This window comes from Hyperolius riggenbachi, chromosome 9 (assembly GCF_040937935.1).
Source record: "Hyperolius riggenbachi isolate aHypRig1 chromosome 9, aHypRig1.pri, whole genome shotgun sequence".
NCBI classification, from domain to species: domain Eukaryota; kingdom Metazoa; phylum Chordata; class Amphibia; order Anura; family Hyperoliidae; genus Hyperolius; species Hyperolius riggenbachi.
Window position 1 is genome coordinate 224,944,967 of NC_090654.1, and position 22,811 is coordinate 224,967,777.

The 22,811-nt window shown below is 42.6% G+C and overlaps 1 protein-coding gene across 12 annotated transcripts in view; it reads left to right on the top strand.

Annotated features, from left to right (window-relative positions):
* The first annotated feature begins 1,296 nt into the window (after positions 1-1,296).
* The window catches only part of SMOC1 (SPARC related modular calcium binding 1), a 418,437-nt gene continuing 396,922 nt past the window's right edge, over positions 1,297-22,811 (top strand). For 11 of the 12 annotated variants that reach the window (XM_068254050.1, XM_068254055.1, XM_068254053.1 and 8 more), the window contains exon 1: positions 4,098-4,413. In XM_068254050.1, coding sequence (XP_068110151.1) covers positions 4,315-4,413 — 99 coding nt within the window. In that variant the 5' untranslated portion in view covers positions 4,098-4,314. Of the gene's footprint in view, positions 1,386-4,097; positions 4,414-22,811 lie in introns of those variants that run through there. The other variant, XM_068254051.1, reaches the window with a different exon arrangement.

Consider the following 22,811-nt stretch of genomic DNA (forward strand, 5'->3'; position numbering starts at 1 on the left):
GTGGGTGTAATTATGCTTCAAGGAAGAGATGGTTTCACATTCTACATTAACCACTTTACCCCCGCCCGTACAAATTTCTCCGTCCCTTTCTCCATCCTTTAACCCCCAGGGACGGAGAAATCCGTACTTTCTGCGCTCCTGCCGCTGCCCGCGCTCCCGCTCGTAAACACGCCGCCCGCCGCTAGTAAACACGCCGCCGCCCGCTCGCCCGGAGATCAATGAACGGGAAAATCCATTCCCGTTCGTTGATCTAAGCCCCGCAAAGATCCGCTGCTCTCCGATGGGAAGCGCGATCATTGTGAAAAATAACAAACACTCACAGCCTCCTTGTACTTCCTGCGAGCGTCCGTTTTAGTAGAGAAATATATATATTTACATAGAAAGAGGGGAAAAGCCCTGAAAGAGGGACAAATGAGGAGGAAAGAGGGAGAGGGTTTCCAAAGAGGGACAGTTGGGAGCTGTGGATCATTCATGCGCAGTTGCTTACCGAGAATTGGTCAAAAGCTGATTAATCGTTTTAACTAAAAGCTAATTAGTCGTTTTAACTAATGTGTGTATGTAGCTTTACACTTATAGTGCTGTGGGGGTGGTGTAAAGTTCCCAATGAGGCTCTGCTGCTACGCCACTGAGTAGAACCATAACTGGGAACCTGTTTTTTGTCTGTTGGCAAATCAGGCTTTTTGGGTGAATTACTGGCTCTGCAGAGAAGTTTTTGTTGCTACTAATGTTAGGGCCTGTTCATACTTGCTGCGTTTGTAGAACGCGTATAAATTCAAAGAAACGCAAGTTGAAAAACGCATGTGTTTTTCTTGCGTTTGAATGCGTTTTCTATTGCGTTTTGCACACACACGTGACCCAGGGGGAAAAAAAGAATTATGGGAACCGCAGAGGAAAACGGACGCTAAAAACGCAATAGTACGCGTTTTTGATACGCGTCCATAGACTTTCATTGCGTCCGTTTCTATGCGTATCGCACAGAACTGCGTGCAGCAATGCGGATGAGAAACGTATGCGTCTCATACGCATACATGTGAACTAGCCCATTCAAAAGCATTAGGAGCCGTTTCTATGCGTTTTTTGGTACCAGTACGCGTTCCCTGAAAACGGCTAGGAACGCATATAGTGTGAACAGGCCCTTAATGTTGTGGTGTCCCTGTCAGAGTGACATAAGATTAGTTAGTGAGGCCTATGCTTGCCTTGCCTTCTGTGCAGAGACTGTGCCACAGCCAGCATGGCTAGAGAAGGAAGAGGAAGCTGCAGATCTGCTGGGCTCCGCCCACCTCCCCTCAGGAACAGCTACAGAAGATCTGAAAGAAAGTGCAGCTTCTGACCTGTGAGCTCTGAGCTGCTGGCAGCGCATGGGAGGAACAGGTGTGCTCTACAAAGTGGGTGTTAATATACTGTATGTGAATATATGAGTGTGTGTGTCTGTGTACACTTTTGGTTAATGTGAAATGATACCTTCCAGCAGAAGTGTGTACAGGGACCTGTGCTTCCTATTACTGGCAGGGGTGTGTCTCTGCCTGAGGCCTCTTCAGAATGGATGCATTTTCTACATGTTGCCACATTGCATGGTCTATGGCAGCACTTGCTGTAGTAAATGTGGAGCGGGGAAGAGGCTAACCACTCTGCGACAAAAGAGACCTGTCAGCTGCCCATACACCACATGCCGATTTCTGATCGAGTTCAGCATGAAATCTTTCAGAAATCAGCCTTGTAATGCCGCCTCACCGCCCGCCACCACGTCCCCACAAATGTTTTCTGTGCCCCCCCCCCAGTCCACATGCATTTATACTTTACCTGTCGTGTCGTCCCCGAGTGTCCATGTTGTATTTTGGCATTGACGCCCCGCGTGGCTGCCAGCGTTATAGCAGGTGTAACGTCACATGTGCCATATTGCCGGTAGTGCGACCTGAATGCGGAAGTACAGCGCGGACACTCAGGGGACGACATGACAGGTAAATGCATGGGCACATGAAACATTTGAGGGGACAGTGGCTGGGCATTTCCATTGCGTTTGTAATTTGCGATTATTGCACTGTGCACCCGATTGACCACGATGGCCCGAGATTTCCCAGCATGTCCGATTGATACATTTGACCATATTGGCCCGAAATTGGTCGAATCATTGAACGGGAAAGCTCGTGGCGGCAGCTATTTTCATCTGATTCGATAATAATGATGAATTGGAATGGTCAATTGGCCGTCAAGTCGATTGATGTATGCCATCTTAGGTTCACATTACAAATCGCTAGCGCAATTGCAAGCGCTGAGCGATTTGTCCAGCAATTTTAAGAGTGCCTTTTCCTGTGCTTTGCGCTTAGAAAAGCACTTTTGAAAGCGCTTTTGCTGAGCGATCAATTTTGACACTTCCTGACGTTAGTTAGGAAGTGAACTCTTGTACCCAGAAATGAATAAATGCAGTGTATTTGTTCATTAAAGCGTTTGGAAAATCGCAATTCAACTCGCTTTTTCAAGCACTTTGCAATTTCCCTATACTTTTTATTGAACACAAACGCTCAGAAAATGGTACAGAAGCCACGTTTGCGATTCAATAGAAGCGGAGCGCTCATATATGAACACTCTCATAGGAAATCATTGCACAAGCGCTTTTAGAGCATTTAAAGAGCGATTTACAAAATCGCCAGTGTTTAAAAAGAAAAGCAAATGCTCATAGTGTGAACAAGCCCTTAAAGAGAACCCGAGGTGGGTTTGTGACATCAATATTAGGACACAGAGGCACATTCGGCATACATTGCCCAGCCTCTTTGTTCTCATAGTGCGGCCTCCAGGCCTCTCCTGCGCTCTGCTGTCCCCCAATATAAAAACCGCCAGGCTAGCGACACACAGATTGTTGCAAGTCGGCTGTTTACCTTTTTGCTGCATTCACTGCCCCTACCCCGCCTCCTCTATAGCGCGGCTCCCCGCCTATGTCCCTTCCCTCCCCGCCAGAGCAGGGACAAGGTCCTCTGGCACCCAAGGCTGAGACACCAAAGTGCGCCCCTCCATCCCTCCCACCTCAGCTGTCACACACGGATTGCTATTAGACTAAGAGGGCCACAGGGCCCACAACCTCCCCAACACCTTAATATCTAGTTATCTGGCTTGCAGGCACTGCTATGTATCCCCTTTTCTTATTTCTTTCTGCTTCATACACAATTAGGAATGACACCTGAATGAATTGTGCGCCCCCTCCTACACTGCGCCCTGAGGCTGGAGCCTCTCCAGCCTATGACTCGGCCCGGCCCTGCTCCCCGCCTCCGTAAGCTTCCTCCAATCGGCTTACGGAGGCGGGGAGGGACATAGGCGGGGAGCCGTACTATAGAGGAGGCGGGGAGCGCCAGTGAATGGCAGCAGAAAGGTAAACAGCCGACTAGCGACAATCTGTGTGTCGCTAGCCTGGCGGTTTTTATATTGGGGGACAGCAGAGCCCGGGGGGGGGGAGGGGGCGCACTATAAGGACACAGAGGCTGGGCATTGTATGCCGAATGTGCCTCTGTGTCCTGATATTGATGTCACAAACCCATCTCGGTTCTCTTTAAAGGGAATCCCTCATGAAATATACCAGTCCAAAGCCTGTCAGATTAATAATGCATAATGTAGTTGACAGCTACACAGGTACAAAGTGACTTACCGTGCATTTTACTCTGGGAGAAACGTACACCTTTTTTATTTACGTATATACATTACATTTCACAGTTTTTCCTCATACTGGGTCTTTAAAAGTGCGTACGTAGCTTAATTACAACTTGAAAAACTGCCTATGCACAAATCTTCACACCCTGTCTATTTAAATGCTTTCTCTAATTATACACACAATAGTTATAGCCCCTGACAGAAAACCTCTCTTTTGATCCCTATATATACATAGAAGGGAAGGGTAATAAGCTTCTCGCAAACCCTTTAACACCGCAGATAAGCAAATTTCAATCTCTCAGCGTGGTACTGTATATATAGCGCTCTGCCTTTGGCCAGTAGGTGGCAGCAGCCTCCTGTATCCCATAAAGTAGAAGGGTCAGAGTTGGTAGCTATACCACCCCCTACACTCCCTCCCCTTTACAGGCGGGTTTATATGGGATCCCAATGGAAGTGTTAATACTTTAAACCTGCTGCCGGTACGGGACAAGGCAAGAGCTGCAGGAGAGACAACATCTGTGCCTGTCCACATACCATGCCTTCTCCCAGTTTGTTTTAATAAGTGTGTAGTGTTACACTTGGCTGTGTTGTTCCCAACTGTGGAAGACGACAGGGGGAAAAAAAGTTTATAAACATTTCAAAAACTTCTTTTGCACCTGTTGAAAAAAAAAAAAAAGAATGAACCAGAGAAGTCTTTTTATTCTTGTTGCATCCCAGTTTCTTCTAGTTCTGCTGCATGTGCCAAAGTCTCAGAATCACAGAACGACTGGACCCAGGGTAAGTCATTTCATCATTGTGCTCCTGTGTATATATATATATATACATTTGCTCACTGTGTTTAGCTATGGTCTGTTACATTCCCTGAAAAGCACTTTTTTTTAAACATACCCAGCTCAGCCCTGCAGCCTACGAATGTTTCACATCTGCACTCCAATAACCTTGGCGAGGCGAAATTATTTGGGAAACATTTCAAAGCTCGGGGAAAAGCAAGAACGGCTGAATTATTATTTTAGTGGGAAAAGGATGAAAAATATGATTTTCTGAAAATTATAGAGAGAAAAAAAAATCTCATTTCTGTGGATTTTTACAGCCTGTGTGGTTTGTTTATAATGAAATGCGGGGAATGCAGAATGAAAGTATTGTGTAGAAATTGCGCTGTGAATAATGGGAACAATGTTTTAATTCTAAAAGTAATATAGATGCCATTCTATGTTTTTTTTTTTCTGCATTGTGTGTTTTATTAGAAACTTAATATGCAGCTTTTGTTTTTTTGTTTTTTGTCCAAAGCTGTCTTAGATGGAGTTTCAAAAACTTTAATAACAGAACAAAAAAATACAGTAGTGTGTTAGGGTGATACTTTTTTTAATAACTGAGTAACTGAAAATACATGACTGCAAGTGTTCAGCACTTGTAGCCGAGAATCGCGAATATCAGTGCAACCATTGGCTATCCTGGGACAAAGCAATTTTTGACATAATGTAAATGTTGCAGTGATGATACACTGATGCCTCTTCATATTAAAGGACGGTAGAATTAACAGAATACATATATGTTTGACTTCTGTCATTTCCTAGTGTGTGTCTCAATTTGAGGTCATTTTATTTTGACACCTTTCAGTGGACTCAGAGATCCATAGACACAATCAGCTTTGATGCTTTGGTAGGAATAGACTACGTTTCTGGCACACAGATGCTGCGTCTTGTGCCTATACTCTTGAGCAGGCTGCAGATTGTGTATGTGGTGCCAAGCTGCCTTTGACATTCCTATTGGAAACAATAGGGAAACAGCTGATCATTTCTAGGAAATTATTCCTGTACTAGGTTGATGTGCTTAAATTGCTATTTACTTTTGTGCTTCACGGCTTCTTATAAACCAAGAAATAGAATGAAACTGCTGGTTGAAAACCTCAGAATATAAGAGTTACAATAAGGTTACGTTCACAGTGGCGGATTGCGGTGCGGCATAATGGCCACATTGTCACGCGGCTTGCCACGCTGCAATCTACCACTTATGTGAAGTTCACAGTGCAGCAGGTACGTTGCAGTATAAACGCGGGTGGCATGCCAATGTATTGCATGCAGTGTGTTACCGCAAAACATGCGCGTTAACAGTGGCGCATGAAGCATACTTTTCATTAAGTGTATGCTTCATTGCATGAGCCACAACATGCAGATACCGTGCAGTGCCGCTTACCCATTGCATTGCGCTCCTGCTGTTACAGGGAACTAAACGCTACACCCACTGTGAACCTAGCCTTAGACCTGCTTAGATAAGGTTCTACTGGGTTGGTGGCCATTAGAAAACATAAATGATTATGCAACAATCCTGACCTGAATTTATTAAAATTGTCCTGAGTTTAGGTGGCAAAAGTTTGCAACTCCTGTCTGGGTCATATCAGACCATAGCAGTGATTTCTGAAAGGTGAATTAGCAGTGGTACAATTGCTATCTCCATATTGAGGACCACTTATCTCATTTCTCAAGCTTAGAGAATCTAACTGAACTTTGCAATGAGTTGCTACTTGTTCTAAAGACACACAAGCATCAAAGCAGGCTGGGTTGACCAGGTAAATTGTGGATTAAACAGTATGGGCTCTTTTCCACTATGAAATGCAATTGCGATTGCAATCATTTTTTAATTCCTACTATGCGATTGCACTACTATACTCAGTGTAGTAGCGATTGCGTTTGGTCCAAAATTGCAACGCAATTGGATTGCATTAATGTAAATATAATGTACCTTGCGTTTTCCGTTCCGTTAGCAATCGGAATCAAATCGCAAATCGCAGGATACCGCATTACCACATTGGGGAATGGTTTCTACAAGTTGTCAACCTGAAAGTATACAGTGTATTCAGAAAAAATGATTTGAGCTAGACTTGTAAATTGCAAGGACGTTTCCTGATCTTGACATGACAAATGGTAGAATGTTGATCTGAGTACACTTACATTACTTTCTCATTTGTGAATACTACTTTGGGACATCCTGTCTATAGACACGAGGTGGCAGTCCGTCGGTAATAATTGTTCCAGCTGCTGAACGATTTATCTGTTGACAGATTGCAGCACAGACACTGATGCCTTTTTTCCAATCATCCTACATCTGTTTATTACCTGGTATGAGTTAAACTCAGAAAACGGATTTGAAATAATGTCTTTGAGGGTTCTAATTCAATTATGATTATGCTGACTATTTCTTTCAAGGCACTATAGCGACAGTGGTTGCCCAAACCCATCAGCAGTGTCTGTACTGCGGTGATGGAGAGTCGAATTTAAAAAAGTGGGGTTGAGCACAACGTCCCATAGAAAATACAAGCCTTTAATGAATCAGATAAAACCAGTAACAACGAGTAACTGATGCACAATATAGCGTAATGAAGAACAGAGGCGCCAAAAGTACTCTCTCTTCATATTACCCAATTTCCCAATTATCAGTACCCACTACACTATATTTGGTTCTCGGTTCTCTCCTTTTAAATATAACTGATGCACAATGTTCCTGAATCCTAGGTGATGGAGGCCAGGTTCACAGTGGTCAGTTGCATAATGCACACATTATAATGAGTGTGAACTGCAGTGGAGACTGGCCATAGACTTTAATACAAAGCCTGCATGCAGCGAGTTGGAATAACGCAATCAGTTACTGTGAACAGGCGCATAGGACTGTATGGGAAATAAGCTGACATGCATAATTATTTTGCAACGCAACTGACCACTGTAAACTGGGCCAGAGAGTCACAGAAAGCTGATATCAAACTACTGAGTATCTGCTATGTGTAATGCCGAATATTCACCTAAAGATGCATCGGGGAACCTCACAGCGACGCCTCCCGACAAACGGGTTTCCCCAATCCATCTTCCTATCCGGCACACAACGGGGGCGAACAAGAAGTCAAACGATCGCAGTACTTTACACGGGAGTCATTTAGGGATCTTTAAAGATCTAATCCATCATTATGGACGCACTTCACCAAGTGTTGCTCGTGTAATCGCATGCCTGTACCCACATCGCGAGATTGCGGATACGATTGCTTGTCACTTGCTAAACATTACCAGTTGTTGGAAAAATCACAGTGAAATTGCGTAGTGGGTACAGGCCTTAAGAGCTGGTTCAGACGGGTGTCAGAAGCACAGCGCTTAGCAATCCTGGAAGCTACAGGAAGACGATGGGAAAAATCAAGATTAAAATGTGGCGTTTGCGCAAACAATAGTAAACGACAGTACTAGCTCAGCGGCGGTCCTTTATTGCTGCCCGGAGGCCCGTGTGAAATGGCCCTTACGTTCTGTTGTCCACCTCTAAGGTGAGACTTCAATATTTCACATCCAAAGTCTGTGTTCTTCAAGAATCATTCTAGAAAGTTTACCCGTTTACCTATGAGTTGTCAGGTTCCATTTAGATTTTATGACTTACAACTTACAATACACGTGTCAAATGGTACCCGGGATTCCTGAGTGCCTAAGTGCCTATTTATGGGTCCTTCTAATTGTTCATCAGCAGTTTCTCACTAGAGAACACATGCCAAGCAGATCCCTATCCAGTCAAACATGTGGCACCAGCTTATCTCTGCTTAGTCATCACAGATCAAAGGAACCACTTAAGGATTTTTCAACCCCTCTGGTTAGCGTCTCGACACCTGTCCATCATCTGCTTCCATCTCTTTTCTATCCTTGGCCAGGTTGTTTTGTGACTTTTTCAGTTTGATTATAAGTCGATGTCCAGTCTATGCATATATGACATAGCGTAGAACATTGGTCGGGCCTTCACCAGGTGGCTCATGGCTCCTTTAACATCACAGATGTCACTAATTGATCATTTTATTATGATAAAACTTTAAGGGAGGGATCTCACTGGTGTCTGCGAGAAACGCAGATGATTCCTTGCAAGCGATTTTCCTCATGATATGTGCATTTGTCTGCAATTGAACACGTGCTTTTTTTTTACTGTAGTTAGAAATGTTTATGTGCATAAAAGTGTGCCTGGCAGATGTTTAATTGTGGCGGGGTTGACTGTGGCAGTTCTGTGAAGTGTCTGTGGATTTCGAGGGTTTACCAGTGCAGCTTATAGAAAAAAGGGATGTGTTGCAGGTACTGAAAGACAAAACCTACCCAGTGATTTGTAATGAGGAATTGCATGTGAAAAAGTAGTCCGCGATGAATCTTTTTTTAAACGCTATACACAATCACAGAGTATTCCTCAAAACGCAGCAGGCCCACAGGAAAGTATTACTTTCATTTTTGCGTAGCGGCAAAACGCCTATGATTTTAAAGGACAACCGAGGTGACATGATGAGATAGACATGTCTATGTACAGTGCCAAGCACACAAATAACTAAGCTGTGTTCCTTTTTTTTTTCCTCTGCCTGAAAAAAGTTAAACAATAGGTATGCAAGTGACAGTTTTGGCCCAGGTCAGACTGGGTCAGACTATAGCATAACCCTCGCTGATAAGTAATTACAGTCATAATCCACTTTCCTGTCGGTAAATGGCTTCTGTGAGCAGGAAAGAGATTAAAAAGGGTCAATAATTCATAGATTTGAGCTCTAACATACTTCACTGAAGGTGTCATTCAACAGAGACAATGAAACAGTAAACACTTAAAAACTAGCTTTAGATATAAAAATAAAACTGTGAAATATCTAAAAAAAACTTCATTTTTAGGAGACTGAGGATAGATACAATTGTTTTTCCCATCAGTTTATTTTCACCTCGGATGTCCTTTAACAATTTTGATCCCTGCCTAAGGTCCCATTTTGATTTATAGTGGCCCAATTTCATTCCTAAGTAAATTCTATGTAAAAAGCATAATGTCCATGGCTGCCAAAGCCAAATGGACTTGCTGGTTTTAATGGCTGTTACGACCGCCTAATTGGTGGGCACAAGGTGGCTCCCCCAGGACCGCCTAATGCCGATTGGTGTCCAGTCCTGGGGGAGTGTTTTTTGCTTGAGTGACGGAGCTCCACTGCTGGCAAGTTGTTAAAAGAAGAAACACAGGTTTATTTACATTGTACAGCGTTGCCATCTACTGCAGTGCTGTACTGGGGACAGCCCTGTCACTCGGCTGTCCCCTGGAGCGATCACAGAGCGATCACTCTCATAGACTGATGCCTATGAGAGGCGATTGCTGTCATTGGCTGTCAGGGGAGGGAGGGGGGAGGAATATATTAAAAGTAAAGGGAAGCTTTTTTATAAAAAAAAAATATTACGTTAGAATTAATTAAAAAAAGAAAAAAACATGGCAGCAGCAATCAGATGCCACCAACAGAAAGCACTGTTGGCGGCAACAAAAGGAGAACAAAATCATTTGTGTGCTAAGTTGTATGGCTCTGCAGCAAGCCGTTAAAGCTGCAGAGCACTGAATTGTAAAAAATAGTCTGGTCACTAGGAGGGTGTAGGCCTGTGGTCATTAAGTGGTTAACTGTACTTTTGTCTGTGTGGTTTTAAGTAAATGGCTGTATAATGCTTAGTCAGCTAGATGCTTGAAAGTATGGCTTCCGCTCCAAAACCATCAAGTGACCGCTATTAACAACCAAAGTGTAGATGTTTATTGATAAGGAACAAATACTGTATGGAACAGGCATCAACCTGGATTAAGAGTTATCAAGTGTCTTGAAATATTGGCCTACTAAAACCTCTAAGACCTTACATTCATTGTAATGCTTTCATTGGGGCGCTCGCAGTCTGTATTAGCACCTACCAGACTATGCCAGTTTTTACCGTAATCTTAGCAGAAGAATCTTATGTCTTTGGAAGAGGGAAAAGGCATATTGGAATAGGAGTGTCAAGTTGACATGCCGCTGCGGTGGGCACTGTTGTGTCTTCTGTTTCTCTCTGCTGTGCACCTGTGTGTCCTCCAGGCCTTGGCTGCTGAGTCTTCTGTCACACATTGGTTGGAAGTGGTGGCTCTTTCATCAGTAAGGTGCCCATTAACGGTACAATTTTTCACTAAACGCGATCTTTCGATGAGAGTTGAACGACCGTAACTAATCTGAAGGCAATTATCGATTGTTCACGTTCACTGAACGATACTTTCTTTTTTCAAATTCGATCATTAAATCCAACTTTTAGATCGATTTTATCCTATTTAGCAATCGGCCAAAGAATCGTTTCTTATCGATTTGCCTTCATAAATGGCAAATTTTCTATACAATTTGATTGTAAACATCGCATTGAGAGATCACATTTGGTGAAACAATTGTACCGTTAATGGGCACCTTACTTAAAAAGGTAAAATGATCTATATTTCCAGATCAATTTTTTTTCTTTTATCAGAGAAAAATTATATTTATATAATTAGATTATATATTAGATCAGATTTAAAGGGTATTTAGCCTTTAATTTTTTTTCTCACAGTTGTTGTTGAACATGTTCAACTTAATATACATTTTGTTATATTATTATCTGTTAAGTATGAGAGTGACCTTGAAGTGAGAGGAATATGGAGGATGCCATTTTTATTTATTTCTATTCATGTATTTATATAGCGCTGACATCTTCAGTAGCATTTTACAGACTCCATGTCACTAATATCACTCAGAGGAGTTTACAATCTTATCCCTGCCATAGCCGTAGTCTAAAGCTCCATCTACACCATACAATTTTTTGTGCAATTCGATTTGATTCATTGATTCGATTTCAATCCGACATGTTCGCTTGGAATTCGATTTGATTCAAAATGAATCGAATCCCGATCGGACATATCGGATTTAATCGAATCGCACAAAAAATTGTATGGTGTAGATGGGGCTTAATGCCTAGTACACACCATGAAATTTCCTGTCAGATAGATGGGTTGGATAGATTATTTCCATCAGGTCCAATCTGATTTCCGAACGTTTTTCTGATCGATTTTGTATAGAAGGGATCGGAAAATCGATCAGAAAAATGTTCGTAAGTTAGATCAGATCTGTTGGAAATAATTGATTCGACCCATCTATCTGACATAAATTGCATGGTGTGTACTGTGCCTACTATAGTCAAAGGCCAGTTTGAGGGTTATCATTATGCTTCTGGGATGTGGAAGGAAACCAGATTGCCCAGAGAAAACCCATGCAATCTACGCAATTGTACTGCTCAAACAATGCTGATTACCTGGCTGTCCTGCTGATCCTTTGCATACAATACTTTAAGCCACGGACTCACAAAAATAAATAAATCTGCATGATTATTTCAGGTAGATTGTGCAGACACACAGCTAAGTGCCATTGTTTAAAAGAATATATATATATATCAGTTTCCATACCTCTCTTACTACATGGTCCCTTTTTGTGATCTTCTAAAAACTAGTTATACTAGTTATAGTTTTTAACTGCCAGTGTATACTGTAGTAACTTTGCAGTGCTGTTCATAAAATAGGCATAATTCGTATTTAAAGGGAACCAGAGGGAAGAGGACTAAGGGCTCTTTCACATCAGAGCTTGCGTTGGAGAACGCTCAAAGCATATGTTTTGTTGTATGCGTTTTAATGCGTTTTGATATGCGTTGCACTGCAGTGAGTGTGCGTTTTTAATCCGTTTTCAATGCGTTACAGGACATAGGAAAACGCAGATAATTTTTTTTTCTTGTAGTTTTCAACTTTCTACATTGTTCCTCTGTTGCATTCTGGGACTGATTGCCTGCGTTAACGGATTAAAAACGCGCATAGTGTGCGTTTTACATTGACTAACATTGTAACGCATAAAGCTAGCGTTGGCCAAAAAACTGCGCCTGGGTGCAGTGGAACGCAACGCACAAAAAGGCTGCGTTATATGTGAAAGCTAAAATGAAAGTCTATGGACTTTCATTTCACCTTGGGTAACGCAAACTTTATCCTTTGCGTTGAAACGCAGAAAATCTGCCCTAATGTGAAAGAGCCCTAAGGCTAGGTCCACACTGGTCTGTTGCAGATCGAATTCCCCCCCCCCCCCCCCTCACCTGGGTCCCCCATCTTAGCTAAAATGCAGCAAATCTGGACCGTCTGTTCAGGTTTTTAAAACGGATCCCCCTGAACGCAGACGGATCCGGGGTTTTTTTTGAGTGAAGGCGGCTTCTATTTTCAACATTAGTATCCGTGGCTCCGTTTTTGATCCGGGCTGAAAAACGGAGCCACGGATACATTAAAGTGGACCCAAATTAAAAATACAAGATTTAAGAAATAAAATCTATTTTCTAAATTATAATAATAAATAGCATCCTTTTTTCAGCTGCATGATGAGAAATATAAAAAATTTACATTTATTGGAGGAACCCCTGACTTACTTTCATATTGCCGGGACAGAATCCGGCAAACTGGTAGAGTAGGTGGTGTGTGGCAAAGGAGGAATTGCTAATGGCTGCCACCTGTATAACCCTAGTTATGAAAAGAGAAGGGTGAAAAGCATGCACTGAAATGCTCATAGGCTTGAAGGAGTGTTTATTTATCTTTGTATGTGTCAGAGTGTTGCAACTAAATATTTTTAAGTAAAACATTTTTGGTTTGGGTCCACTTTAATGTACCAAGTGTGAACCTAGCCAAAAAGTTTGATACATACCTGGGGTTTCTTCCAGCCTCCTCTGTGCAGATCATGTGAGATTTGTGGTAAGAGCTCGGAATTGTTAGCCAGACACGGGGTAGGAGCAGGCTGTGCACTCATTACACTGTGGAAAACAGCTTTTCTAAGAGGTAGGACTAGCAGCGCAGTGCTGGATTTGTAGCACTAGTCCTAATTAACTAATTTAACTCAGATTTGCCATTGCCACTAACTTTGGCGTATTGTTATATCAAATTGTCATGTCACTCGGAGGAAATCACTATAACTAAATCACTATAACTGGTAATCGTGAGTAGACCTAGATGTAGTTTGTTACGTTTGACTGTAATAACAACTAGTTACCAACACTAGCAGCTAGTTGATAGGATTAGCAATTGCTGTGACTCCGCACCTCTTGCCACATTGCTTTAAAGACCAACTAAACCCAATGTTGAAAAAAGGAAAATTCTGAAAGCAATTATGTTGATTACTTTAAATTATTTAAAGTATTCCCTTTGGAAATCAACTTTTCAAATTAAAAAATCCCTTGTGAATCTATGCATGTCTACAGCTGTGCACATATCCATAAAGACAAAGTGCTTCTAGAGCCTGCTGTTTTGAGGTCTTATTAGATACTTCCTGTGACTACAGGCCCCACTTCCCCTTATAGACTCATGTTTTTTACTGTAAGGTGGGGTTTACACTTGGAACGGATTAAAATTGGCATGGTAAGAACACATTCACAGCACGTCCGCACCATCCGCGTCTGCTCCGTCCGCTTCGCCAACTCACAAATATTCACTTGTCCTCCAGTTCCGCTGTTGCTGACTCCTCTGCTCAGCCCCAAACCCGGTACACAGACTGGAGGATGGAAGGAGCATGAGGCTACCCATTGGTTTAAAATAGACCAAATTTACCTACTATTAATATTATTATTAAGTATTTATAAAGCGCCAACATCTTCTGCAGTGCTGTACAGAGTATATTGTCTTTTCTGTCACTTAGGGGCTTGCAATCTAATCCCTACCATAGTCCTATGTCGATGTATGTATCGTGTAGTGTATGTGTCGTAGTCTAGGGCCAAGTCCCTAAATGAAGGAAAGGTCCCTACATGCTTTAAAAAATCCACCATTATCCCTGTCCCGAAAAAGCAAGGTTTCACGGACATTAATAATTTCAGACCAGTGGCCCTCACATCGTTGTCATAAGGATCTTTGAGAAAGTGATCCTATCCTTCCTTAAGGACTCCACACTACACCAACTGGACCCGTTTCAATTTGCGTACAGAGCGAACAGATCCACTGACGACGTGATCAACATCTGCCTGGAGTACATCACAGACCATCTGGACAGTCCAGACTCATATGCCAGAATGCTCCTTCTGGACTTCAGCTCGGCTTTCAATACCATCAGCCCCCGGATACTGCATAACAATCTTGTGGACCTTGACGTCCACCCCACCCTTCGCTGCTGGATCCTGGACTTCCCAACAGGCAGGTCCCAAATTGTAAAGCTGGGCAACATCTCGTCCAGGCCAAGAACTACCAACACTGGAGCCCCTCAAGGCTGTGTCCTGTCACCTTTCCTGTTTTCGCTCTATACTAACAACTGTATATCGATGACCAACTCCGTTAAGGTAATCAAATTCGCTGACGATACCACCATTGTTGGCCTCATTAACAAGAACGACGAGCAGGCTTACAGGCAGGAGGTGGACAGGATCTGCCACTGGTGCCAGGAGAACAAGCTGGTTCTCAACACTACCAAAACTGTTGAGATGCTCATCGACTTCAGAAGGCAGAGCACCAGCCCCGGCCCGATCTACATAGATGCATCTGAAGTTGAAAGAGTATCCAATGTTCGCCTCCTGGGCACAACAATCTCAGACGACCTGAACTGGAAGGCGAACACTATCTTAACCCAAAAGAAGGCCCAGCAGAGGCTTTTCTTCCTGCGTCAATTAAAGAAGTTCGGCATGGCCCAAGAACTTCTAAAGTCCTTCTACTCTGCCACTATCAAGTCGGTCCTCTGCTCCTCCATCTTCGTCTGGTACACTGGTGCCTCGGCCAGTGACAGATACAAACTTTCGGCCAGTGACAGATACAAACTACAGAGGGTCATCAGAACAGCGGAGAAAATAATTGGGAAGCCCCTCCCCCCACTGGAGCTCATTCACAACTCCAGGTTGGGGTCCAGAGCAAAGAAGATTGCCAATGGTCCATCACATCCAGGTCATCGTTTCTTTACACAGCTACCATCGGGCCAGAGGTTTCGTGCTATCCACACCAAAACAACGAGACACAGAGACACTTTCTTCCCCACAGCAGTGAGACTCTTAAACTCCAACTAAGCCCCCCCACCCCGAGGATGCACCTTTCTAGTTGCTGAGCCCATGTTACTGAAAGTGTTATTTTAATTTTATCTAAAAAAAAGTCTGTTCTTTTTGTCCTTCATTGTTACTTATCTTTCTGTTTCTTTGCACTGTTATTTTTATGGCCGCCAAGGAAATGTCTGCCTTTCTCTCGCACTGTCCTTTTCTCACTGCTGCTGCAGTAACATATCTTCTTACTGTCCATGTGTCACCGAGATTCAATGTTATTGCCAATTTTTTTATGTGCCTGTTTTGTTGCTAAAACCAATTCCGGGCATGACCCAGTCGTGCTTGGCGAAAAAAAAGGATTCTGATTCTGATTTTGACTTTAGGGGAAAGCCAATTAACTTATCTGTATGTTTTTGGGATGTGGGAGGAAACTGGAGTACCCAGAGGAAACCAACGCAGACATGCAGAGAACATACAAACTCCTTGCATATGTTGACCTGGCGTTGCAAGGCGAGAGCACTAGCCACTAAGCCCCCATGCTGCCCTAGCAACAGGGAGCATTTTCTTTGGTCCTCCACAGGGCTGTGGAGTCAAGGTGTCAAATTCCGTGTAATTTTGGGGTACTCTGAGTCGGTGGTTTCATAAACCGAATAGTTGGAGTTGGATAACTTTTGTACCCACTCCATAGTCGTGCAAGGGCTGTGGAATCTGAGTTGAGGAGTTATAGCACTTTTGGGTGTTTGGAGTCAGAGTCTCTGCTTTCATAAACTGAGGAGTCGGAGTTGGATGATTTTTGTACCGACTCCACAGTCCTGGTTCACCATGAACCAATGGGAATCCCCTGTTGCTGAGGATTCCCATTGGTCTTTTGCAATACAACAGTGAGCCCCATGCTTCTGCCTGGCACCAATCTGTTTACTGGCTTCGGGACCGATTGGAGGAGTCAGCAGTGGTGGAACCGGGACATGTGAGTATTTGTGTGGTGGCAGGCAAAACAAATGAAGCGGATGTGGTGACCAGCCCAGTGAGAACAGACACTATTCGTTCCCATGGGCTTTCATTGCGTCCATGGACTCTGCGTTTTGCGGTCTGTTCTGGAAAAGTTCGGAACTCTGCATTTTGGCAAATGGATCTGCTTCCTGTGTTGAGCGGAGTTGCAGAAAACATTCCTAACGGGTCTGTTCTCTGCACATATGGGTACCGAGCCAAATGCAGAGATTCTGGGAAATGTAGTCTGGCATCTATTCTTCCTTCGTTCTGTGCCACATTAGCTCATCTCACTGACCCGCCCGACAGCTACATTTATTCAAAATTGACAGGAAGGAAGCTGTCCTGCAGTGACAAGCACCTCTGGCCCATGAATAGTATATTCTGGCTACCCCTCTTCTTTAATACACTTTTTTAGCCATTGCTGTTACTGCTATTACAATTTGCCCTATTTAGTTCTGATCCTACTGCTAACCAAATCCTCCATAACTCTTACCTAACTTTCCTAATCGCTGTCTGCTATAAGTGATCATTCTTGGCATCAGCAGTCCCAATGGCAATGCGCTGACAGCGGATGCCCTGCTATGTGCGGAGACGAGTTGCTCTAGCTCACAGTCACTTGTTCTATTTTACTGTGGCTCAAAAGCTGAAAGCGGTTGGATCCTTTCCTGTAGCATATTTTGTTTCTGGAACAGTTTTACATTTGTGAAAAGTAGTCAGCGCTCAGGGGTTGCTTGTGCTGTTTGTAACAAGAATCCGAATGCTGAAATTATGAGTCATGATTGGTCATCACACTTTTCTCAGAATGATCTCGAGACTGTAAATGTTTGCTGGTAGATACAGCTACAGACCTCTTAGCTTTTATTGTATCTATTTTTGCCTTCAACAGCCTTGCCAAGTAGAAGTAATTTCTGACAACACTTATTACTGTTTCATATACTGTATGTATATATGAAAACTAGTTGCTAAATAATACCAAAGTACATGTCATCATTATTTTACAGTCCTATTAATTTACCAAATCCCATTCATTTCAGATGGAAAGAATAAAGCCAGTCCTTCTGGTTACAAATAAAATAATTGCTTCAATGTTATGTGCTTAGACACACCATAAGGTCACATCAGGCAGCTCGGAGCTTGCAATAGAAGTACAAGTAATGGAACTTCATTGCAATTTGGATAGCCCCCCTCCCCAACTGAAACTGGAGGATGTTCCAAGCATCAGTACAAATGTGTGACAGTCCCCTTTTCTCTCCTTAGACCAGGTAAAGAAAATAATTGGTTGGGCTCTCTTTCATGAAAAGTCCAGGGCTAAAATGGAAGGTTCATCAATAAATTTTGAGAAGGTATGAGGCCCATTTATAATACATTATTATCACATAGATGATAAGATAATGGACAAACTTATGTTTGTATGACAATATCAAACCTAGAGAGAGGCTTATAATGGAGAATATAAGCAGTAATCTTTTTACGGCCTCCACAATCTTCTGACCATCATCAAGACCTCCCTCTTCCATTTTGCAAAGTTATCATCGGAAAATCGATCCCTTTATCAATCGGGAGCAGTTTTGACGTGTACACAAAATAGAACTTCCCATCAGATTACCCGTGGATTGGATTGAAAATCGCATCGTGTTTCCAGCATTAGCACACTTGGTGTTTTGTGGACAATACAAGTGACATGCTTGTATCTTATAACTGGGCTAAAATCAATAATGCAGGACAATTGCATTAAAGAGACCCCGAGGCAGGTATTCTAAATCTTAAGAGGACACAGAGGCATGTTCTGTGCATAATCACATGCCTCTGTGTCTCTCTATTGCCGCCTCTAGTCCCCCCCCCCCCCCCCCCCCAGGGTCTGCTGTGCCCCCCTGAAAAAAGCGCCTTCTATTTACCTGCAACCTGTCATTCTTTCAGCACTCCCCCGCCTCTGTCCCGCCGCTGCCCGCCTCTGTGAGCTTCCTCCAATCGAAAGCTAAGCTGCGACCTGGGAGGTACTTCCTGGGTCACGGCTTAGCTTCTGATTAGAGGAAGCTCACGGAGCCTTATTTTAAGACATTCAGCCTTTGAAAATTCTCAAACTCAGCAGTTTGTCTTCTGACACTTTCTTCCAGCAGTGCTGCTGTATCAGGGGGCTTTGAAGGTCCAATATTTACAAGCAGTGCAGCAGATGTTGGAGTCATTGCTAAAATTCTTACCTCAGAGGGGTTAATTCCTGCATGTTTATGGTACAAAAATGTTAGCAAATGTGTGATTGTTCAATGTTCCTGCTCTTTGTTTCTCTTGATGGGAGAGTAAACTTTATACTCTTTATCTCTTAATAGCACATAACATGCATGTGCAGCAGAAGCTGGCAACTCACTGCGTGACACACAGAGAACTTTCCATGGAATGGGCGGCAACTCTCTAGCCTTGACTAACGTGACCAGAACTGGCATGATTGGTTCATGCTCAGATGTAGGAAAAACAATACTTTTTTATGGACATATTTTTGCTTCAACCACAATTATGGTTAGCTTGTATTTTTACCCTTCATGAACTTCTGGTAGGAGTGTACTTCTTTATGAATCATTGGATCCTCATGGCTCTGCAACCTCCATCCACACACACCCATCACACACACACAAACGCACACACACCCATCACACACACACACCCATCACACACACACACACACACACACACACACACACACACACACACACACACACACACACACACACACACACACACACACACACACACACACACACACACACACACACACACACACACACACACACACACACACACACACATCCATCACACACACATCCATCACACACACACACACACACACACACACACACATCACACACATCCATCACACACATCCATCACACACACACACTCGTGAGAAAATTAGGACACCCTATAAAAGCATGTATGTTTTTGTAACATTAATGGACATATGGATATTTCATCTTAATTTTTAATTTTAAGAATACTTGAAAGTTCAAGTAATTAAAAATGAGGAAGAAACTTTTCAAAGCCTTCTGTAAAATGTAATTCTACAAAAATTTAACTTTTGGGGAGAAACAAATCAGAATCCCCCATATTTATTCCCACTTAAAATGACCACACACACACACACACACACACACACACACACACACACACACACACACACACACACACACACACACACACACACACACACACACACACACTAGGTGCACATGACTAGAACATTGTGACTGAGTATTTTTGGCAAGGAGATTTGTCCAATTTAAACCTCAGATATTTAGTTCTGTGTACTCTTGGCTGTTGATGTGAGAAAGAACACCATCGTGAGATCAAAAGAGCTGTCTGAGGACTTCAGAAAGAAGATTGTAGCAGCTTATAAGTCTGTTGAGGGTTCTTATAAGAATTTACAATGAGGCATTCTACTGTCCAAAAATTGTCTTCAAGTGGAGGACTTTCAAAACAACTGCCAACATGACCAGAAGTGGTTGCCAAACCAAGAATGTCCCAAAAGCAGCCCTCAAGATGGTAAAGTAAGTCTCCAAAAAACCCAAAATATCATCATGGGACCTACAGCAGGCTTTTGCTACTGTTGATGTGAAAGTGCATGCCTCTACAACTAGAAAGAGAGAAACACAAAGGTTAGAGAAAACATAGACGAAGACCAGGACTTCTAGAATAATGTTCTTTGGACAGAGGAGTCTAACATTGAATTATTTTGAACACATTTAGCATAAATTAAATAAAACATTCCAGGAAAAGAATCTCATACCAACTGTGAAGCATGGAGATGGGAGTGTCATGGTTTTGGGATGCTTTTCTACAGCAGGACCTGGACAGGGGGTGCTTGAGAAATATGTTACACCATCTGTATAGTATAGAAAATAAAAGCTGAAGTAGAACTGGACCGGGCAACTCGACAATGACCCAAAACATAACAGTAAATCTACCAAGGACTAGCTAAAAACTTAGAAATGGAGAGTCCTGAACTGGCCGAGTCAAAGTCCAAGTCTTAATCCCATTGAGATGCTGTGGGGTGTCTTGAAACGGACTGTACATGCAAAAAATCTTTCAAATATCACACTGCTCAAAGAATTCTGCATTGAGGTGTGGGGCAAACTTTCCTCACACTGAAGTCAGAAACTAGTACTTTGCTGGCTACAAGAAGCATCTCAATGCAGTTTGTTCACTCAAAGGGAGTGTCACTAGCTATTAGGGGATAAGGTGTTCCTACTTTTTTCTCAGTTTACTTCATCTTTGCTGCATAGTAATGTTCAGCTCCTTAAGAAGTATAAAAAGTCACTCAAAAGAGAGAAGTACAGCGTAGTCCCCAGTATCCGGCACTAGCAGGGATCGCCTGGTGCCAGATGCATGTGCTTGCCGGTTGCTTGAGCAACTGACCTAAAAGGCACAAACCTACCCCCGTGCAGTATTCAATACACACCACTCCTCTGGTGATGTCCTGTAGCTCCTAGCGGGCTCCTGGTGGCTTTCTGGCATCCTCCATGTACGCCTCCCAGCATGTCGTCCCATTATCCCGTCAGGCATGCTGGTTAGTTGAGACTTCTGGTTGCCTTACTTCCGGATAACGGGGACATTTCTGTATTAGGAATAATATAGGAATTAGCATTGCTAACATTTTGAAGAGTACGGTTATCTCTGTTAATGGGGTTTGTAGCTGAAAGGAATGTGGATGGTTACTATCTACTGGTGATGGAAGACCCCCTTCACTTTTTATTTTCATTTTCCCCCCTCCAGAAATCACCTCCAGCCCCTGACACCCACCACCATGGACAGCACTGATCTGTATATTTGTGTAACAGAGGAATCTGCTCTATAGAACGCATTTATTCCCTTTTCCTCTTCAAATTTCCTTTACTCTGCTGAAAATGGACACACTTTTTTTGTGTTCCGCGGTAGGACATTTTATTAGGATTTCTATAATCTTGCAATTTTTTCACCAGTGGTTTGGGTTAAAACATATTCGCATATATAATATGTATTTATAGAAGGACTAATCCAGTAATAATGCAACCTATAACATTCCTGGTCTATAAAAATAAACAGCATATGTGTAATTTGCCATCGTAGCTAGAGAGTGACACAAACTGAAAAAGACAGGTCTGTGGAGTTCAGCCACTGAACAGAACATAAGATACAGAAACAAAAACTAATATATTTGCATATGATAAACATATCCTTTAGGCTGGAAGAATTTTGAGGTCCTCCTAACACTGTGCTCCCTCTCCACTTACCAGCCGCAGTATTACTCTTCAGTGTGAGTGGCTTTATGACTTGTATATAGGCAGGCATACAGACCTTTGGAAATCTGAGGGTGAGATATGAATCATTAGCTTTTCAGCCATGACTTGCAGCTAAAGCAGAGAGAATGCTAAAGTATTGTAGAGATTGAGTCCTACTAAGACAGACATTCTTTTATATGCTTTATTTTATTTGCCTCAAGGTTTTAACCTTGTGGTCATGGCTGGATTCTACTTTTTGCCATCCAACATTAAATTCCATGTGCTTTATGCCTGCTCATATACCAATACTGTCAGGATCCTTCTGTAGTTCGTAACTGTCCTGTAGAGTGTTGCTAATTTTACATAATTCAGTATTGCCTGCAAAAATGCCAACATTACTTTGTAGTCAATCTACTAGGTCATTAATGATTAAGTTAAAGAGAACTGGATCCAGTACTGACCCTTGTGGGACTCCACTGCTGACCGTTTGCAATTTTGAGTATTAACCATTTACTACTATCCTTTACCTTCTGTTCCTCTGCCGGTTCTCTATCCATGTTTATACATTTCTCTCTTGTCCTCGCATTCTCATCATCTACAGGCTAATTTGCAAAACAGTGTCAAGACCAAGTAAACTACATCAATTACTTTCCCAAAAACTTGTTTTGTATTCACCGTTTTATAAAAAAAAACTGAGCAAGTTGATTATACAAGACCTGTCTTTAGTCAAAGCATGTTTATGATCCAAAATGAGATTATAGAGATGTGCTTCCTCAACCTAAACTGCTGTCTTCGACCAGTCAGGAGTTCAGTATTCCACAGGCAGTTAGGGTTGGGTATGTATACAAATAGGCACTGTGGTAAAGATTACAAGTCTTACCACATTTTGTGGTTCATGCAAAGACAACTATTCTGATGTAGTCTTGTAGTATTCTCTACATTGTTTATTTTACATTGTCAACACTTGTTCTGCTGTACATTGTGTTTACACCCTTTAAGTTTGTTACCATGGTACTGATTTCTAGTTCATGGTTGTATGAATTAGACAGCAGTGTTTTCTTCACGCAATTGCTAAGTTACCACCACAATAACATAAGGGTGCATTAAAATAATGATGCTTCAGAGCAGCTGACAA